Here is a 19,191-nt window from a genome sequence, read left to right on the forward strand (position 1 = left end):
GATTCTAACACTGAGCTGCCTCAGTTGAAGTCCCTTGGAGCAAACATAAGCTAACCCCACTGGCTCCTGTCCAAATTGCTGATTCATGAGCGATAGAAATGAGGACGGTTTTTTCAAGCCCTTCAAGGATGGGGTGGTTTGTTACACAATAATAAATAAAGAGAGTCCTTACCTAGAGGTATTGAAAGAGTATAGAGCCAATGCAATAAGAAAAGATTAATAGATGAATACTTCAAAATGTAAAACTTCTGCATATGAAAGAAGAAGTCATAAAGTTAAAAGGCAAAGTTAAAAGTTAAGGACATTCACTTCGGGGCACATACCCCAAAGAACTGAAAGCAAGGACGCAGACAGAGGTTTCTATGTCATGTTGATATTAGCATTATAGACAACAGCCGAAGTTCACTGAGGCCTGAATGGATACACTAAATCTGGTCTGGCCATACAAGGGAATATCATCTAGCCTTAAAAAGGAAGGAGATTGGGGCGCCTGGGTGGCTCAGTGGGTTAAAGCCTCTGCCTTTGGCTCAGGTCATGGTCTCAAGGTCTTGGGATCGAGCCCCGCATTAGGCTCTCTGCTCAGCAGGAAGCCTGCTTCCCCCCACCCCGCCCCCCGCCTGCTGCTCTGCCTGCTTGTGATCTCTGTCTGTCAAACAAATAGATGAAATCTTAAAAAAATAAATAAATAAATAAAATTATTAAAAAGAAAAAAAGGAAGGAGACTCCAACCTATGCTACAGCATGGATAAGCCATGCAGTCATTATGCTAAGTGAAAGAACCCAGTCACCAAGGGACAATTATGGTATGACTCCTACCTACTTGAGGTTTCTGGAATAATCAAAGTCAGAGGGACAGAAAGAAGAATAGAAGTTACCAGGAGGCGAGGGAAGGGAGGAATGGAGAGTTGGTGTGTAGTGGGTACAAAGTTTAGTTTGGGAGGACGATAAATTTCTGGAGACGGATGGGTGTGGTGGCCACTGAGCCCTCTGCGTGCGCCTAAGGCCCCTGAACGGTACACTAAAAATGGTTACGATACATTTAATACACAAATGTTTTACCGCAATAAAAATGAAATAAAATAAAGACACGGAAAACTGGAAAAATATTTGCAACGTATTTGCAAAAAGAAAAAAATAACTGTAATACAGTACTTTTTTTTTTTTTAATGTGGGATGTGACAGAAACCTGCAATGCACTACGAGAAGAACGAGGACGAAGAGGAGAAGGGGAAATCAAGATGGCTAAAAAGCACTTTGGAAATATATTCAAGCTCTCAAGTAAGCGGTTTTAGCGAGGGTGTGGGAGAATGTAGAGCTGGTGTGTAAATGAGCATCTTTTCTGGAAGGCAGTTGGGTTCCATGCATCAAATCTCTTTAGAAAGTGCCATTACCCCCACAATTGCACTACTAGGAATTAATTCCAAAGAAGTAGTCAGATAAGATACAAGGACAGCAATGAAGAATGGCTTATAATCAGGCAAAAATTTGACTCAGCCTAGAGGTCCAGGCAGAGGGGGCTTGCGAAGAAATGCAGGCACATCCGCAGATCACAGTGCAACCTTTCAAAAGGATACATTTTAAAAGGATACATTCTGCTCTATTTATTGACATGCAGAGGTGTTCATGACATATTTTAAGTGTAAAAAAATGCAGAATAAGAAGCAATATGTACAGTATGGGGGCGGGGAAGGGCATGAGTCTGAATACATTAGAAGTGTAGAAGAAATGTTACCCCTGCTCTTTTCTGGGTGGGGGAGCTCAAGATAGTTTTTTTTTCTTCTTTAGACTCATCTGCATTTTCTAACCTTTATTTGGCTATGAGCATATATTACTTCTATCAGAGAATTTTAGGCAGACCTTTTTTCTTTTTTCTTTCTTTTCTTTTTTTTTTTTTTTTACAACTACAGAAAAGCACAGATGTGGTTCTGGCTGGAAACTGAAAACACTCCTATGAATCCCACGGCTGTTCTCATCTGTCTGTGGATCTCAAAACACATCCTAAAACATCTGCTGAAGTCTTGGCAGACCCTAAAGTTGTCTTGGGCAAAGTCGTCTTGCCTGGGAGTGTCCTTGAAGGAGAGCCCCTGATCTCAGGTCTGTCCCCACAGCTCACTTACGGACCTTCCTGGAGTCTTCCAGCATCCGGGGCGGGTGCAGTGAGGTTCCTGAGGACCCACGGTCTCATTCACTGCCCCTTCCCAGTGCTGTGCTCACTGCTTGCTATTCCTCCTTCGTGCCTCAAGTTGGTGGCACACAGCTGCCCTGAGCAGAGATGGTCAAACCACACCTCCAGAAACCAACCTTCTCCGAGCAGCCCGTTTCTTTGTTCTCTGGATACCGGATGCTGGCTCCCTGGGAAAGCTGGGAGTTCCAATCCTGGACATCTGGGGGAGCTCATCAAGGCAGGGAAGGATGCCGTGGGAAAAGCTGAAGGAGTCTGGGAATGCGGTGCATCTCCGAATGAGTTCTTCTTTGCCACGTGTGTGTTCTAGGCTATGTGACCCCGCTGGTGGCCTTTTCCTTCAACCTCTTTATTTGTAGAATGGGCACACTGGCCTTCTCTCTAGCTGCTCATCGAGGTAGAATAGCAACGATGCTAGAAATAACACCAGCAGGAATATTAGCTCCTACTTCCTGAAAACCTGCTATGTGCCCAGCCCCGTACCATACACTTGAAGAAACTGCTCACTTAATCTTCACGATGCTGTGACTGTGATTGCACCTGTCTGACAGATGGGGACACTAAGGCTCCAAGAGGCTAGGTGTGCTGCCCATAGTCTCACATGTAGGAGGCAGTACAGAGTGGGCTCAAGCCCCGATTGCCTGTCTCCCACCCCCCATGCTGGGACCATGTTCTGCTCTGTCCTTCCTGTCCCCCCGCACCCCCCAACCGGCTCCCATCTCATGTCTTCCTCTGGTTTGTTTCTTCCTTTTGTCCCTCCTTCCTGAATAAGCTCAAAGTGACGCCCTCTGCTAGGAGTGTGGAGCCCACAGAGAAGGGTGCTGCTGAAGTCTGTGTCCCTGCCCAGCCCCGCTCAGTCTGATCCTGCCCTCGACGAAAGGCTCCATGCAGCATTGTTTATAATGGCCAAACCCCCGGCTGTCCATCCGCAGGGGATCGAATAAATAACTTGAGACTTCTGCACCATGGAAATCTCTGCAGCCATTACAAAGACCAAAGTAGCCCCTTAGAGAACAATATCGAAGATATATTAAGTGAAGAAAGCAAGAACCGAAGACATGTTTTAAACGAGCCCTTTTGATTTTTTTTAAATGTGTAACATGATCTTAATTTGATTGATTGATTACTGTTATGACAGTATTTTTTTTTTAGTGAGGTGAAATTCACATAATATAAAATTAATCGTCTTAAAGTAGAAAACTCGGTAGCATTTAGTACTTCACGATGTTGTACAACCATTGCCTCTAATCCAAAAAATTTTCATCATCCCAAAGGAAACCCCATACCCATTATATAGTCCCCTCCCCCAGCCCCTGGCAACCACCAATCTGCTTTCTGACCCTATGACTTTTCCTAGTCTGGGTATTTCATATAAAGAGAATTATATAGCATGTGACCTTTTGGGTCTGGCTTCTTTCACGAAGCATCCTGGTTTCAAGGTTCACCCACGCTGTAGCTGGTGTCAGCGCTTCCTCCTTGAAAGCTGACTAATATGCCATTGTCTGGGTAGAGCACATTTTGTTTGTCCATTTCTCAGTCGCTGGACCTTGGGTTGTTTCCACCTTTGGGCTACTGCGAATAGTGCTTCTATGAACGTTTGTGAACAAGATTTTATTCGAGGACCTGCTTTCAATTCTTTTGGGTCTATGTCTAGGAGTGGGACCGCTGGGCCGTATAGTAATTCTGTTTAACTTTTTGAGGAAATGCCAAACTGTCTTCTGCAGCAATTGTGCCATTTTACATTCCCACTAGCAATTTGCAAGGGTTTCAAGTTCTCCACATCCTCGTCAACACTTTCTTTTCTGGGTTCTTTTTTTTCTTTTTTTTTTTTTTAACAGCCATCCTAAGGGGTGTAACGTGGCATTTCATTATGGCTTTGATTGCATTTCCCTAATAACTAATGATGCTGAGTATGTTTTCATGTGCTTCTCGGCCATGTCTATTCAAGTCTTTGGCCCACTTTTTAAACTGGGTTATTTATCACTTTGTTGTTGAGTTGTAAGAGTTCTTCATTTAGTCTTCAACCATATGCATGTTTATGGATGTCCATTTAGGGAACAGCACTCATAAATGTTTAATGAGCACCTTCTATGTGCCAGCCCCCGGACAGTGGTAGACAAGACAGACAAAAATCCTTGCCTATAAGGAACTTCAAGTCTAATAGGGGAAACCAAAAATAAGGAAGCAAATAAGTAAGACAAGACCTGTTCAGATTGCCCTATGTGCTAAGAAGGAAGTAAGCAAGAGAATGTGATCGAGTCAGAGAGGACTTCTTCACTCTGGGGGTCGGAGGGAGGGGCTCTCTCTCAGGAGGGGTCCTTTGGGCTCAGACACACAGAGGACGAAGAACCAACTGAGTGAAGATCTGAGAGAAGGGCTCCAGGCCCCAAGGACAGCTGGTGCAAAGGCCCTGAGGCCAAATGAGCCTGGTGTTCTTGAGAACGAACAAGAAGGTCAGCGTGACTAGAGCAGAGTGAGCACAGGGGAAGAGAGATGTGTCACTAAAAGCAGAAATGTGGACAGGGGCTGGACCATGTCTAAAACCTGGACCCACATAATCGATTGTGGCAACTTCTGCAGAGAAAAGACCCTTCCGTTTCTACTTTCCACACTTCTCCTGTGTTTGATTTTTATAAGAAGCAAATATTGCTTTGGTGAGAAATATTAATATAAAAAGCAATCCATGCCCAATATAGAAAAAATTAATATAGAAATGTGTAAAGAAGAAAATTAAAATAAAAATTATCCATATGGCCAACCCCTGGAGACAAACCCTCCTACAGGATATTTATTTTTCTTCAGAAAAGGCAATTTCACACCAAGGATCACATCTTCAAGCCACCACAGGGTCCCCTTGAAGCCATCCCAAATGTCTTCGTGACAAACACACAGATCTCACATATAAAAGCTTTCAACGGTGCACAAACTTCGGGCCAGCATTTTGTAAAAGTGCTTCTTAAGGAAATAATTAGATACTTGGACAATGAAAAAAATGTTATAGGAATGGTGGGTGCATCACCATTTTATAAAGAAAGATGGAAAACAGTCTAAATGCTATTATAGGGGAAAATGAATGAATAAAATATGGGGCATCCATAAATGGGACATTCTAAAGCTGACATGTGGATCAATATTTATTGACACAGAACAAACTTCTGGTTACATAAGTAAACAAACAAGTGGCTGTGAAACAAACTGTATGAGTGAAATGCCCCCTGTTTTGTTAAAAAAAAAAAAAAAGAAGAACATATATGGGCATTTGTATAACCGTGTGCTTAAACATAGACCACAAAAATATACGCCAATGAGTTATTTCTGAGAAGAGGGATTACAGATGATAATTTTCTTCTTCAACATCTGATTTTCTCACAGTAGGTAGATATCATTTTTTGCACTTCTTAAAACTGTAAACTAGATTACGCCAGCATGACCTTGGTCCTCGCCGTTGAGTCCCTCTGCCTAGAATGTTCTCCGTCAGCTATCCTCCACTTCCTCCGAGTCTTAGCTCAAATGTCATTTTCTCCAGGACCCTTCCTGACCACTTTATTTAAAATCATGCACACGCACCTCTGTCTCACTTCCCTCTTACTATATAGTATTTCCTTCTTTTATTCCACAGAAGAACATAAGCATTTCTAACCTAATATGCAATTCGCTTATTATGCTCATCACCTCTGATCTCCTCCCCACTTTTTCCTACCTAGATCAGGTCCAGAGGGGTAGGTATCTTTGTCTATTTTGTTCCCTCTTCATTCAGAGAGTCTAAAGCAGGGCTTGGAACATAGTAGGAGCTCAATAAATCCTAGAGGAATGAGTGACTGAATGAATGAAAGAAAGACAGAGAGACAAGTAAATGGTTTTTATTTACAAGAACTTTCACCCTCGCCCTTCTGATTTTCAAAAGTGGTGGAATGAGATGGATCTGGCAGGCCTGCGAGGGATAGGGGGAGAAAAGATGTCCCTCTCATTTTTCCATATTCCTTCTCCCTGAATTTGTCGGTGAGCAGACCCAGCTGGGCTGAGCCCTAAAGTTGCACCGCCCCCTGCTGGGAGATGTGAAGAACTGCAGTGCTCAGAGGATGGCCCAGACGCATTTCAAATAATTAAGCCTGAGAATTTGGAAAGGAACCAGGTGGAGGAGGCTCCTGGGTTCTCCTCTGGACCATTAGATAAGTCTGTGGGGGCCTTTCCAGGCTGGAAGAGGGGCTGAGAAGGAATTGGGGTCCACTCCCTCGGCTCTGAGTCCTAATTCAGGCCAAGTTCATCCCTCACAATGGATGGATTTCTCCTGTTGAAAAATTTGGTCTGGCCTGACCTTGATGGAAATCCGCTGTAATTCTCAGTCAAGCCTCCAGTGATCTTTTTTTAAACTCTGGTTTCTCTAGAGTCAGTTCAAGTCCAGAGTTTTCCCCCGGTTTTGCGTTTAGCATGTATTCTTTTATCCAACCTACGCCACAAAACAATAATTTCAAACCCAGTTTTTACCCAGACTTGTAAATGAATGTGCAAGTCCAGTTACGGAAGAGGAAATGGATTGGCCAGATTTGTTCACTGACTTAGCATTTGTACGGGGCAGTCACTGTGGGCGGGACATGGTGCTCGGTGCTGGGAATACAGCGAGAAAAAGACAAAAATCTCAGCCTCCATGACGTTGATATTCTAGTGGGGAGACAGAGGCTTCGCCCATAAATAAATTCCGATATCTAATTTAACACTGTAGTAAGGGGTCTGAAAGGATAGAACAGGATGTTGTGAAAAAGAGAAGCAGAGGTCGACTTGGATTTGGGTGGGGTCCACACGAGGACATGATATTTAAATCTGAATTCTTTTCCTAGTAGCCAGAAGCAGTCTTGGTGGAGGAAATTTCCAGGCTTTCAGCCTCAGCAAAGCATCCCCTGAGAGAGGAATAATTTGCCCATTTTAGTAAATGTTTGCTCTGTGGGATACAGTTTAGCAGAGTGGTCCAGAATTGGGATCCTGGGTTCATGTTCTGGCTTTGCCCGCTTCTTTAATTTTCATATCCTTTGTCCCATAGACTATGATAAGGATTTAATGAGATAATAGAAATAAGGCAACCAAAACAGTGCTTGACAAGTAGTCAGGACTCAGTATATATTAATTGTTATTCTGAAAAGGCTCTGAGAACTTTTTTTTCCCTAAGATTTTATTTATTTATTTGACAGAGAGAGAGAGATCACAAGTAGGTAGAGAGACAGGCAGAAGGAGATGGGGAAGCAGGCTCCCCGCTGAGCAAAGAGCCCCATGCGGGGCTCGATCCCAGGACCCTGAGATCATGACCTGAGCCAAAGGCAGAGGCTTTAACCCACTGAGCCACCCAAGCACCCCTGAGAACTTCTATAACGGAGGAACTTATTTAACTAGATGCTTTGGCTAGAGAAGCTTCTGGTTACAGAACATCTTGTATTCCACCAAATATTTCTGGGAAAAATTACTTCAGCTGTTTTGTAGGGGATGGAGTGAGCCGTGCCTACCCCAAATCCATTTGCCACCTTTTTTCTTGCTAACAGAACTCCATCTCCATTCAGGATTTGACCAAAGAGCCTTTGATCTCAAAGAAAATAGGCCAGGCTTGGTGTAGACATGGGCACCTCACCTTGTTTTGGTGGTTGAAAGGTATGGAGACTCTCCTGGAGGGCTTCTAAAAAAGATATTTCCCTCCTTGACCGGAATAGACAGGCTACTTGGATCTGTGGCTGCTGTCTTGGTAGCGTTAAGGGAAAGCCAATAGAAACACAGAAACACCACCAGGATCTCTGATCCCATCCAGGTACCAAATGGCCATGAGACTCCCGATTCCCAAACTCCTTGTTATAAGTGAAAAATAACTAACTGTCCGTTGGTTTAAGCTGCTGTTAATGGAATTCTGTCACCGGTAGCCCAAAGCATCCCTTACTCATCTGGGGGTCCCAGCTCTATGTTCAGAATTAAGATCAGCCTGTTCTCTCCATTTGTGTTAACACTCACTCACTCACCCTGAGGACAGTCTCTGGGCATTGTACCAGGCAGAACCTTTCCCCTCCCTGGGGCCTGTTCCCCTTGTACGACCAAGATTCACCTCAGAGGCCCTAATTGGCCTCACACCTTCATTCCACAGCAGATTCTGTGATCTGTCTCTCTTTGTCTTTCTTGTCTCTCCTGCTATTTTTGTCTTTTGTAAAATGCCCCGGACCCTGGCTGGGATACAGGAATATTAGCATGTACTCCTCCTTAATCCCTCGGGCTCCTGTTTGTTTGTCCAAAGTCACCTAAGAGAACAGGGCAAACTTAGCTTTTCTGTCCAGCTTTTCTTGGGGAAATAGCATGGCTCCATTATGTGTCCCAACCCCCAAATTCTCTCCTGTTCTCCTCAACACGCATAGCCCCAGAATTTTTTTTTCTGGCTCAGGTTTCAGAGGATACCTACAAAGGAGGAATAGCAAATACAGGGGCATGTGGCATGAGCCACCACTTTCTCATCCAGCACCCACGGCAGACATTGCTAATCAATCACAGCACTCTCTCTTCCTGAGCCAGGATGGCCTCCATGCTAAGTTGGAGTTGAGCTGGGAAGATAAGCTGACATCTTTGGTGGTCTAGTTAATTTATTCATTCTTACCCAGTTCCCCAGATAAAGGTCTCCAGCACCAGGCCCCTCTCTCCCTCGCTTAGCACAGTTGGATTTCACATTTATTTGCTGGATTATCTGATGACCATCTGACTCTTTGCTTGGACTTCAGGACAGAAATGGTGCCTATCTTGTTTATCATTTTCCCCCGGCACCCAATACAGCCCCTGGTACATAGTAGCCCCTCAGTAAGTATTTCTTAAATGATTGAATGCTCTGTTGCTGCGTTCACTGCATGCTGCCTTATCATCTTGCTAGTCTGTCTCTTTCTCTAGAACCTTCCAGGACAGAGACCAGGATTCATTCATCTTTCCAGAGTCCTTCATCCTGGCACATTATAGGTACGCCTATAGACTTGGTCCATAACACTGAATATGGGGGGCACCTGGGTGGCTCAGTCAAGCGTTTGCCTGCCTTTGGCTCAGGTCATGATCCCAGGGTCCTGGGATCGAGCCCCACATGGGGCTCCCTACTTGGCTGAAAGTCTGTTTCTCCCTCTCCCACTCCCCCTGCTTGTGTGCCCTCTCTTGCTGTGTCTCTCTCTCTCTCTGTCAAATAAATAAATAAAATAAAATTTTAAAAAACTGACTATGAAAGGGACTGAGAACGGTCCTAGAGTGAGTCCAGAACATCTGTGGGGAAGGCCTGAGCACTCTTTTATCTCAGAGTGAGCAGAAAAGCCATGAGCAGACGTGTGGCAATGTCTAGAGACATCTTGGACTGTCACAACTGGGTGGCATCTAGTGGGGAAAGGCCAGGAACACTACTCAACATCTTCCAATGCACAAGTCAGCTCCCCACAACAAAAAAATTAGCTAGTCCCAAATGTCAATAGTGCTGAGGACCTCACTTTATCCCCCACATCCAACCATGTTGGAGAGATAAAAGATGTCAGCTCATCTCCCCTGCCAACTCCAATTTAGCATGGTCATCCTGGCTCAATTAGAGAGGGTGCTGTGATTGGCTAGTGATGTCTGCCATGGGCACTGAATGAGGTGGGGGTGGTGCATTTGCTATTCCTCCTTTGTAGGTACCCTCAGAGACCTGAAAGAAAGTTCTAGGGCCATGCATGGTGACACTGAGAAACCTTGATCTAGATAGAGAAGGGAAGAAAAGTCTAGATGAATGGAAGAATCTTTATCTTAAGAGCGTTGGCAGTCATTTAAAAGTACGGGTGGTGACAACCAGCTTTGATTAGGTCCCTCTGGCTGTCATGTGGCAATGGTCTGCAGAGGGCCAAAGGCTGAAAGCAGGGAGACACTTGGGGAAGTTTTTGCAGTCACCCAGGTGGTGGTGGCAGAGATTTGATCGGGATAGCTGTGCAGTCTCTACAGGCCTGAGCTGAGGGACATGAAATCAAGGGAGAAGTTTTGAGCTGGGCTCCCATTTGGGACTGAACATTCTAAGTACTGAAGTAAGACTGCTGGGGATTAAATGACCATAGGGCCATCCTTTACCTAAGAATGAGCAGAAAAACCATGAGCAGAAAAGTCTTGCCTTTTCCTCTAAGGGGAGGCTAGAATACCACGGGAAACAGGAAGGCAAAAACAAAGTAGCCTTTTGTTCAACATGATCTCAATGCAGCCTCACAGCACCCCCATGGGGTCAGTAATCTTACCCAACCCATTTTACAGATGAGAAAAGAGAGGTTCTACAAGGAATACTTGCCATTGTTCATCCAGCTAGCAAGTGGCAGAGGAGCATTTTATCCCAGATCTCACTCCAAGTTTCCCTTCCTCCTTAGGGCTAGACAAGGAGACATCAGGAAGAAGGGGTGGTTGGTGGACTTTAGTACCCCTAAACCACCCTCAAACTCTCTACTGTCAAAGAACCCTCTCCCTCATCATGTAATAATTCTCTAGGTCAGTGGTTCTCGACCCAGATCATTTCTCCTCTAAGGGGGACAGTTGACAGTATCTGGAGACATTGTGGGTTGTCCCAAGGCAGGGCAAGGGGTGGGGGTGTTGTTACCAGCATACTAGCCTCTCCTGGGTGCAGGTCGGGGATGCTGTTTCATGTCCTACAATGCCCAGGACAGCCTCCCTGCCCTTATTAAAGAATGACCTGGCCCCAAATGTCAGTAGAGCTGAGGCAGAGGCTCGTTCACCAGAATCAAAGCCCCATGAACACCTAAGTCCATGCAGGGAAGGCACAGGGGCCCCGGGCCTGCAGAGCTGTGTGTTAGTTGGAGGCGTGCTGGAAGGTCCTTCACCTGAGAACCTCAGGTCGGATGACGAATGAGCCAGGAGCGCGACCTTTATATAGCTCCAGAGTGGGGCCATGGTGACAGGTTTGGCTGTCACGATGCCATGGCCTCAGCAAAGGGGCTCTGACAGGCGGGCCGTGGAGGGTGCAGAAAAGCTGGTGGGGGGAGGCTGGGGCAGCAGCTGCTGCTGGAATCTGGGCCTCACCGAGAGGAACAATGCCCCCGGAATGCCAGGCACGCCACTAAGACAGCTGAGCCTGCGGGGCGGGCGGGTGTGGGGAGGCGGGCATCTGAAGGGCACCAGTAAAAATGGAATTGTCTGGGTGCTTCTGTCCCCCCCACAGGCAAGGCAGGTGACCAAGAGCTAAAAATACTAGGAGAGAGAAAGCCACCAAAGGGTTGTCTGGCTGCCTGGGGCCAGATCCGACCTCTGGGCTCCCTGTGAGTGGTGAGAGCTGGAGCCCAGATCCCCAAGCCCAAAAATCAGAATATCAGGGTGGGGAAAGGCGCAGGGGTAGGGTCTGACATTCTCTGCTGAAACCTGGCAGGCACTTTAAGTGGGCGCTGAAGACTGACCGCTCCTATCTGAGCTTCTATTTCCTCATCTGAAAAATGGGTCGAATATTAGTACCTTCCTCAAACCTTGTTTGAAGATGAACTAAGATGATGGGTAGAGCACTGAGCACAATGCCTGTCACACAGGAAACTCTAGATAAGTGAGAGTCTGGTTTCGTTGCGGACTTCAGATTGGCAAGCTCAAGGGGCAGTGGCTGGGGGCCTGCTCAGGCCTCCTATCCCCAGTCTTTACTGCCTATCCTTAAGGACCCACCACCAGACTTCACAGCCCCTCCAGGAGCCAAAACATGCCTGCTGTACTCAGCCAGTTCAACGGTGTCCTTTCTCCATCATGAAGCTGTCATGGAAGGAGGAACAAGCACATTCTCCAGGTGCCACAGAGCATCTTCCCGAGAGAGCTCTGTGTGAGGAGCCTAGCAGGTGTGTGTGTGGGGGGGGGGGTTGGGGGAGCACTGGAACAGTAAATGAGCCTGGAAAGGTAAACCATAATAACCACACACACATACATGCACGTGTGTAGGCGTATAGACACACACACTCACTGTGTGTGTACTCTATGCCCAGCATTATGTAAAGCACCTCATACACACGGCAGGAGTTGCCATGTGGACGCACTTGGAGCAGTGCCCAGCACAGAGTAAACACATAATAAATGTTAGCTGCTATCATTAGTATCGCAATTTTCTAGTTTTACTTTAAAAACCATCTTCTGAGGTCAGCACCACTGTTTCCCCTGTTCATCAAGTAAGGAATCTGAGGTCTAGGGTGGTTAAGTCATTGGTTCAGGGCACTCACCGTTAAGGAAGTAGAGGAGCCGACCTGGAACCCAGCTTTCAATCATTGCACCATTCTGGTAGAGCAGGGTCAAGTGGTAAAAGATCTCCACTGTTGAGCCAAGGAGGGGAGATTTCTTCCCGATGTGGTGGGGAGCCATTGAGGGTTCTGGAACATGTATGGGTCATCATCAGAGTGAGGCATGGGGGAAAGTATTTAGACTTGGGGGGGGTGTGAAAGATAGGGGTAGAAAGTTATAAGAGGACGGGCCTCAAACCAATAGAGATCTATTCACGTAGGACAGACCTGGGACAGGATTGGGGAGTGAATTTGCAAGACATTCTAGACGCAGGGCACCCAAGTGGCTCAGCAGGGAGTCTGCTTCTCTCCCTCTGTGCTCATGCGCACTCTCTCACTTTCTCTAAAATAAATAAATCTTTAAAAAAAAAAAAGACATTCTAGAGGCAAAATAGATAGATTTTGTCACCAATGGGGCAGAATGAAAATGACTGAGGATTCTGGTCTGGGTGCCTAAAAGAGCAGTAAAGTCATTAATAGAAAAAGAGTTTGGGAGAGGAAGGGGAGAAAAAATGAACTCGTATTTGATCATGTTATCTCTTTGATTCCCATCTCCCCGGATCCAGGTGACAGCCAAGAGTAAGAGCCGACAGTTTCTTGAACACTCCCTGTATGCCCAGGAGTGTTCTAGCACTTTCCAAATATCAGCTAACTGTACTCATACTCATTCAAACCTCCTAAGAATGTTGAAAGTAAGGACCACTGTTTTCCCCATTTCACAGATGAGGAAACTGAGGCAGGTTGAACTGATGTCGCTTGCCCAACTGCACTCTGCACACAGCGAGTGTCCCGTTAATGTGGCTGACCTGTTTCCACTGGGCATGAGGCCTGGTCCCCCCACGTCTGACTTGCTGGAGAAGCTGCCTTCTCCACTTGGTGACTCCCGCTGACGCCTGCGGACCCTGACACAGGGAGATAGGTGCTATCACTTGATGACAGAGTCTATCAGGCACCAGGCTTGGGGCTGGCAGGGCCTGGTATGCCTTTGTTCTATCTGGAGATGGTTGACTTCACCACTCCTCTTAAAGGCACATGACGCCCCAAGGCAAGTTGACCCGCTAAGCCAGTTACTTCCAGTGGTAACACAGTGAGCGTGTATCTGGCACTTTTCTGAGCCAGGCTCTGTCCTAAATTTTAATGTGTTACTAGAATAACTCTTTAACTCACTGATATTAATATATGAACTCATTTGATTTGTCAAAGATTTTTACAAAACAACCGTATGGAGAAGGCTTTCCTGTTTGCCTTACAAGGTGGGGCATAACGGCTTGGATCTGAAATCCAGGAGCTAGAGAGGAGAAAGCACCCGACAAAAGAAATTAGTTTTAAAATACCCCCAGCTGGGGCTGGATTAAAACTTCTGAAAAACCTAAAAACAGAAAAGACGCTGACTCCCACGGCCTCATATAAAATGAAAGATAAAAACAGTGCGTAATGGTCAAACTAGCGTAAGAACATCCCACGATGTTCTGATTTTCCCCCACAATGACTGTTTTAAACCTTTTTAAAAATACAGCTAATCCTTTCCAAAAAAAGTTTGTGGAGTTTTTGTTTTGTTCTTGGCGCCCCGCTCAGCTGGTGTTCTAAAGAGCACGTACTAAGTGGGCTGACTGCGTGACCCGGTCCTGTCGCCAGCCCCTCAGTGGGGCAGAGGGGAAGACATGCATCCCATCTCATTAGTGAGGTGAGGGCCAAGATTCCTCTCAAGGTCTCCAAGGCGTGTCCTGGAGTGGAAAGGCCCAAGTGGTGTGTGTACGTGTGTGTGTGTGTATGTTTTACCATTTGTGTGAGAAAGTGTATTTGTATGTTACGCATGTGTGTGGCATGATATCAGTGTGAACAAATGTCTATTTGTGTGTACAAATGAGAGAGAAATAGAAAGGGTCAGGAAATGCAAGGTGGTATCCTGGGACAGAAACAAGGACAGCAGCGGAAAAATCAGAGAAATCCAGAGAAATTCTGGAGTTTGGTTAATAGTCATGCACCAATGTCCCACATTAGGAGAAACTGAGGGGAGGTATATGGGAACACGGCAACTTTTCTGTGAATTCTAAAATGGAAATTTTATTTCAAGCAAGTCTAGAAGGAATGTTAAGAAGTTCTACAATGCTGAAATGAATCTACAGTGCTAGGGTTTAAAAAAAAAGTTTACGGCGGTGGGGGGGATGTTGATGGGCACTAGGGAAAGCTTTGGGAGCTGGAATGTTCTGTGTTGACTTGGGTGGTGACACAGCGTGGACATAGGCAAAAGCTCAATGCCCTAGACACTTAAGAGACAAGCACTTTCCCACAAGGGCAACTCAGGTTAAAAAAAGCAAATGATTAAAAATATCGTCTGGAAAACATAAGTATTGGTGAGGATGTGGAGAAAAAGGAACCCTCATGCCCTGCTGGTGGGAATGCAAACTGGTGTGGCCACTGCAGAAGACAGTATGGAGGGTCCTCAAAAAATTAAAAATAGAACTGCCCTATGATCTAGCGATCAATTACACTACTGGGTATTTCCCCAAAGAATACAAAAACATTAATTTGAAGGGATACACCCACCCCTAAGTTTTGTTGCAGCATTATTCACAAGAGCCAAATTATGGAAGCAACCTATGTGACGACTGACAAATGAATGGATAAGGAAGATGTGGTTTACATATGTGTGTGTTTACCTCTCTACACTGGAATATTACGCAGCCATAAAAAAGAATGAAATCTTGGGGCGCCTGGGTGGCTCAGTGGGTTAAAGCCTCTGCCTTCGGCTCAGGTCATGATCCCAGGGTCCTGGGATCGAGCCCCACATTGGGCTCTCTGCTCCGCAGGGAGCCTGCTTCCTCCTCTCTCTCTGCCTGCTTCTCTGCCTAGTTGTGATTTCTCTCTGTCAGATAAATAAAATATTAAAAAAAAAAAGAATGAAATCTTGCCCTTTGTAAAAGCACAGATGGATCTAGAGAGTATAGGGAAATAGACCAGTCAGAGAAAGGCAAATACCATATGATTTCACTCATATGTGGAATTTAAGAAACAAACAAACAAAAAAATGAACAAAGGAGAAAAAAGAGACAAACCAAAAGACAGACTCTTAACTATGTATAGAGAGCAAACTGGTGGTTACCGGGGCTGGGTGGGGAGGTGAAGGGGTTTGAGAGCACACCTATCACAATGGGCACTGAGTAATAAACAGAATTGTTAGATCGCTATATTGCACTCCTGAAATTAACAGAACACTGTATGTTCACTACACTGGAATTAAAATAAAATAAAAAATTATAAAAACACAAAAACAAAAACATATAGTCTGGAAGACTTTATAACAAACAAACAAAGACATTCATTTCCTCCAGGGAGGATCTGGCCACAGTGATAGAAAGGAAGCTTTCTCTATATATTTCTGTGGTATTTCAAATTGTTTTATATTAAGAATGCACTCATTCAGGGGCGCCTGGGTGGCTCAGTGGGTTAAAGCCTCTGCCTTCGGCTCGGGTCATGGTCTCAGGGTCATGGGATCGAGCCCCACATTGGGCTCCCTGCTTGGCAGGGAGCCTGCTTCCTCCTCTCTCTCTGCCTGCTTCTCTGCCTACTTGTGATCTCTGTCTGTCAAATAAATAAATAAAATCTTAAAAAAAAAAAAGAATTCACCCATTTACATAGCACCGATTTAACTTTTTGTGGACATGTAACATGGACACAGAGAAGGGCACTGACAGAGAAGCCCAACTCCACAAATCTTCCCAAACACAGTCCATCTGTGGAACCAGCACCCAGATCAAGATACAGAACATCCCCAGTGCCCCCCAAACCCCCAATTACTCGTTGTTTATTTCAAATTCTGATTTAACTGGACTTTCTATTTTTTTTTTTTTTTTTTTGCTAAACCCAGGAACTCTGTAGACTCATTTTGCCTATTTGACAGTGCATCGCTTTGAAATTTAAATTTTTTAAAGATTTTTAAGATTTTACTTATTTATTTATTTGAGAGAGAGAGAACATAAGCAGGAAGGAGGGGCAGAGGGAGAGAGAGAGAGAAGCAGACTCCCCGCTGAGCAGGGATCTGGATGCAGGACTCCATCCTAGGGCCCCAAGAACATGACCTGAGCTGAAGTCAGATGAGGCTTAACCGACTGAGCCACCCAGGTGGCCCTGAAATTTAAAATGTTAATGTTCACTTTAGGAGAACATCAGGAAAGCCCTGCGTCAACTCCCTGTTCAGCCGCTCTCCCTCTGCCCCTCTGCCCCTCCCCCTGCTCGTTCTCTCGCTCTCAAATAAATAAAAAATAAAACCCTTAAAAAAGAGGAGGAGGAGGAAGAGGAGAAGGAGGAGACCAAAAGTAGCAGTGATTAGCAAAGTGGGAATCAACATCTTCCAGAAATTCAAGTATTCCTTACCTGTCTCCCTCATTCCAAGCCTCCCTTCTACCCACTAAAAACACAGTCAACAAGGCAAAGGCATTAAACCCAAGTTCACATGGAGACATGGACCCTGAGACACTCCATGGTGCTCCATGGCGAGGCTCCAAATGGTCAATGGAAAAAAGACTGTCTCCCTTTCAAAGATTCCTGTCCCTAGGCCTGGGAAAAGGTTGGAAACTTCCTGGACCCAAGTGGCGGTCTAAAAACCAGTCAAGCAGCTAGCATTTATGGAGTGCTCACAATGGCCTATCTGATTCAAACCTCATGAAAACCCTACGAGGTGAGTGCTATTATTATGCCCATTTTACAGATGAGGAAACTGAGACTTGGGAGAAACTGCAGATGATCACACAGGCAAGCTGGCCTGAACTCAAACCTTGTATTTGGATCGAAGTAGGGACCATCCAATTTTTGCAATTCATCCACTTAATTTTTAGCTTAGAAATCAGGTCTTAAAGCTCTAGGAAGTCACTTTATAGAGTTTCACTTGAATTTCCCCTGGCGTTTTGTTTTATTTTTTTTAGTTTTAGGGAGTAAACCACATACTCGATTTAAAAAAAAAATAATCAAATGAATACACTGCTACATTTTTAAAGGAGAATATTGTGACGTATTACAGTTGAAGATAACTACCCACTCTTCCCAGCCTTAGTATATACGTGTCTCCGCTTACCTGAAGGAAGTTTTACTGATATCAGGCCCTGGAAACAGGGCCCAGCACATAGTAAGGCTTCAATAAATATTTAAGTAATGAATATCCTTCGAATTGGGGATCAAAATCATTCTTGCTTAAACACAGAGTCCATCTACAAGCACTACTTACATTTTTCCCCCTCTCCTCTACCTCTTCTCTTGAAATTGTCAATGGGTAATTTTTAAAAATTACCATTCAATAAAATTGACCTTTTTCTGGTGTATAGTTGCATGAATTTTAACTTAAGTTTTATTGTTGTAATTAATATTACTCGGCGGTTGATCTGTTTTTCTCCAGCTGCTCTGTTTCTCTAGATGTGGTATGTGGGTGGCATTAAATTTCCCCAAAGGCATCCACATCCTAATCCTTGGACCCCGTGACTATGTTAGCCTACAGGACTTCTGCCGATGTGGTTACAGATGGCGCAATCGGGGAAGTATCTTGGATTATCCAGGTGGACCCAGTAGAGTCACAGGGGATCCTTAGAAGATGGGAGAGAGGCAGGAGGATCAGAGAGTTTGGAGTCAGAAACAGGAGGAATGTGGCCCCCAAATGAGCCAAGGGATGTGGGAGGCTCTGGAAAAGGCAAGGAAAGGATTCTCCACCCCTGCCAACCCAGTTTCCATTTCTGACCTCAAGAATGGTGAGATAGTTGGGCGCCTGGGTGGCTCAGAGGGTTAAAGCCTCTGCCTTCGGCTTGGGTCATGATTCCAGGGTCCTGAGATCGAGCCCCACTTCGGCCTCTCTGCTCAGCAGGGAGCCTGCTTCCTCCTCTCTCTCTCTCTGCCTGCCTCTCTGCCTACTTGTGATCTCAAACTGTCAAATAAATAAAATCTTTAAAAAAAAAATGGTGAGATAGTAAACTGGTGCTGTTTGAAGCCACCAAATTTATGATAATATTTTTATAGCAGCAATAGGAAACCAACACACCGGGTTTGTTTTCTGATAGTTTTAGAAGTTGCTATTCTTTTTTTTTTTTTAAGATTACACTGTGAAATGAAATCTTTTTTTTTTTTTTTTAAGATTTTAATTGTTTATTTGACAGAGATCACAAGTAGGCAGAGAGGAAGGCAGAGAGGTGGGCGGGAGGGAAGCAGACTCCGTGCTGAGCAGAGAGCCCGATGGAGGGCTCGATTCCAGGACCCTGGGAACATGGCCTGAGCCAAAGGCAAAAGCCCAACCCACTGGGCCACCCAGGTGCTCCTAGAAGTTGCTATTCTGATTCACCTGCCTGGCTTTCTTCTTTTTGGCTTCTGAGTACCTCAGGTGGGCTAGTTATTTTTCTCTTTGGCTCCATGGGATTTGTGTGATGGGGGAACACTTCTCAGCCGTAGGAATCCCACAGGCAGTAGAAAGGTAGAGGGTCTCGAGGGGGTCTTGGGCCTTGTGAGCCTATGGCTCATAGGTAAGATGTAACCACCTCATCCTTGAGGACAAAGAGGTTCCAGCCCACCCTCTTTTTTTCAAAAGATGTTATTTATTTATTAAAGATTTAATTTATTTAATCTCTCTCCAATGCACTCTCTCTTTTTTAAAAAAGATGTTATTCATTTATTAAAGATTTAATTTATTTTTGTCAGAGAGCAAGCACAGCATGGGGAGCAGCAGGCAGAGGAAAAAGCAGGCTCTCCGATGAGCAAGGAGCCCGATGGGGGACT

At 45.1% G+C, this 19,191-nt stretch overlaps 1 protein-coding gene across 1 annotated transcript in view; it reads right to left on the minus strand.

The window, feature by feature from the left end:
• Positions 1-2,021: 2,021 nt before the first annotated feature.
• CCDC63 (coiled-coil domain containing 63) overlaps positions 2,022-19,191 on the minus strand; it is a 62,360-nt gene continuing 45,190 nt past the window's right edge. Inside the window, exons 12-13 of the mRNA XM_046025226.1 lie at positions 12,385-12,531; positions 2,022-2,596 (exon numbers count right to left, since the gene is read on the minus strand). Of these exons, the coding sequence (XP_045881182.1) occupies positions 2,532-2,596; positions 12,385-12,531 (212 nt within the window). The 3' untranslated portion in view covers positions 2,022-2,531. The remainder of the gene's footprint in view (positions 2,597-12,384; positions 12,532-19,191) is intronic.

The sequence above is a fragment of the Meles meles genome, chromosome 12 (genome assembly GCF_922984935.1).
Source record: "Meles meles chromosome 12, mMelMel3.1 paternal haplotype, whole genome shotgun sequence".
NCBI lineage: Eukaryota > Metazoa > Chordata > Mammalia > Carnivora > Mustelidae > Meles > Meles meles.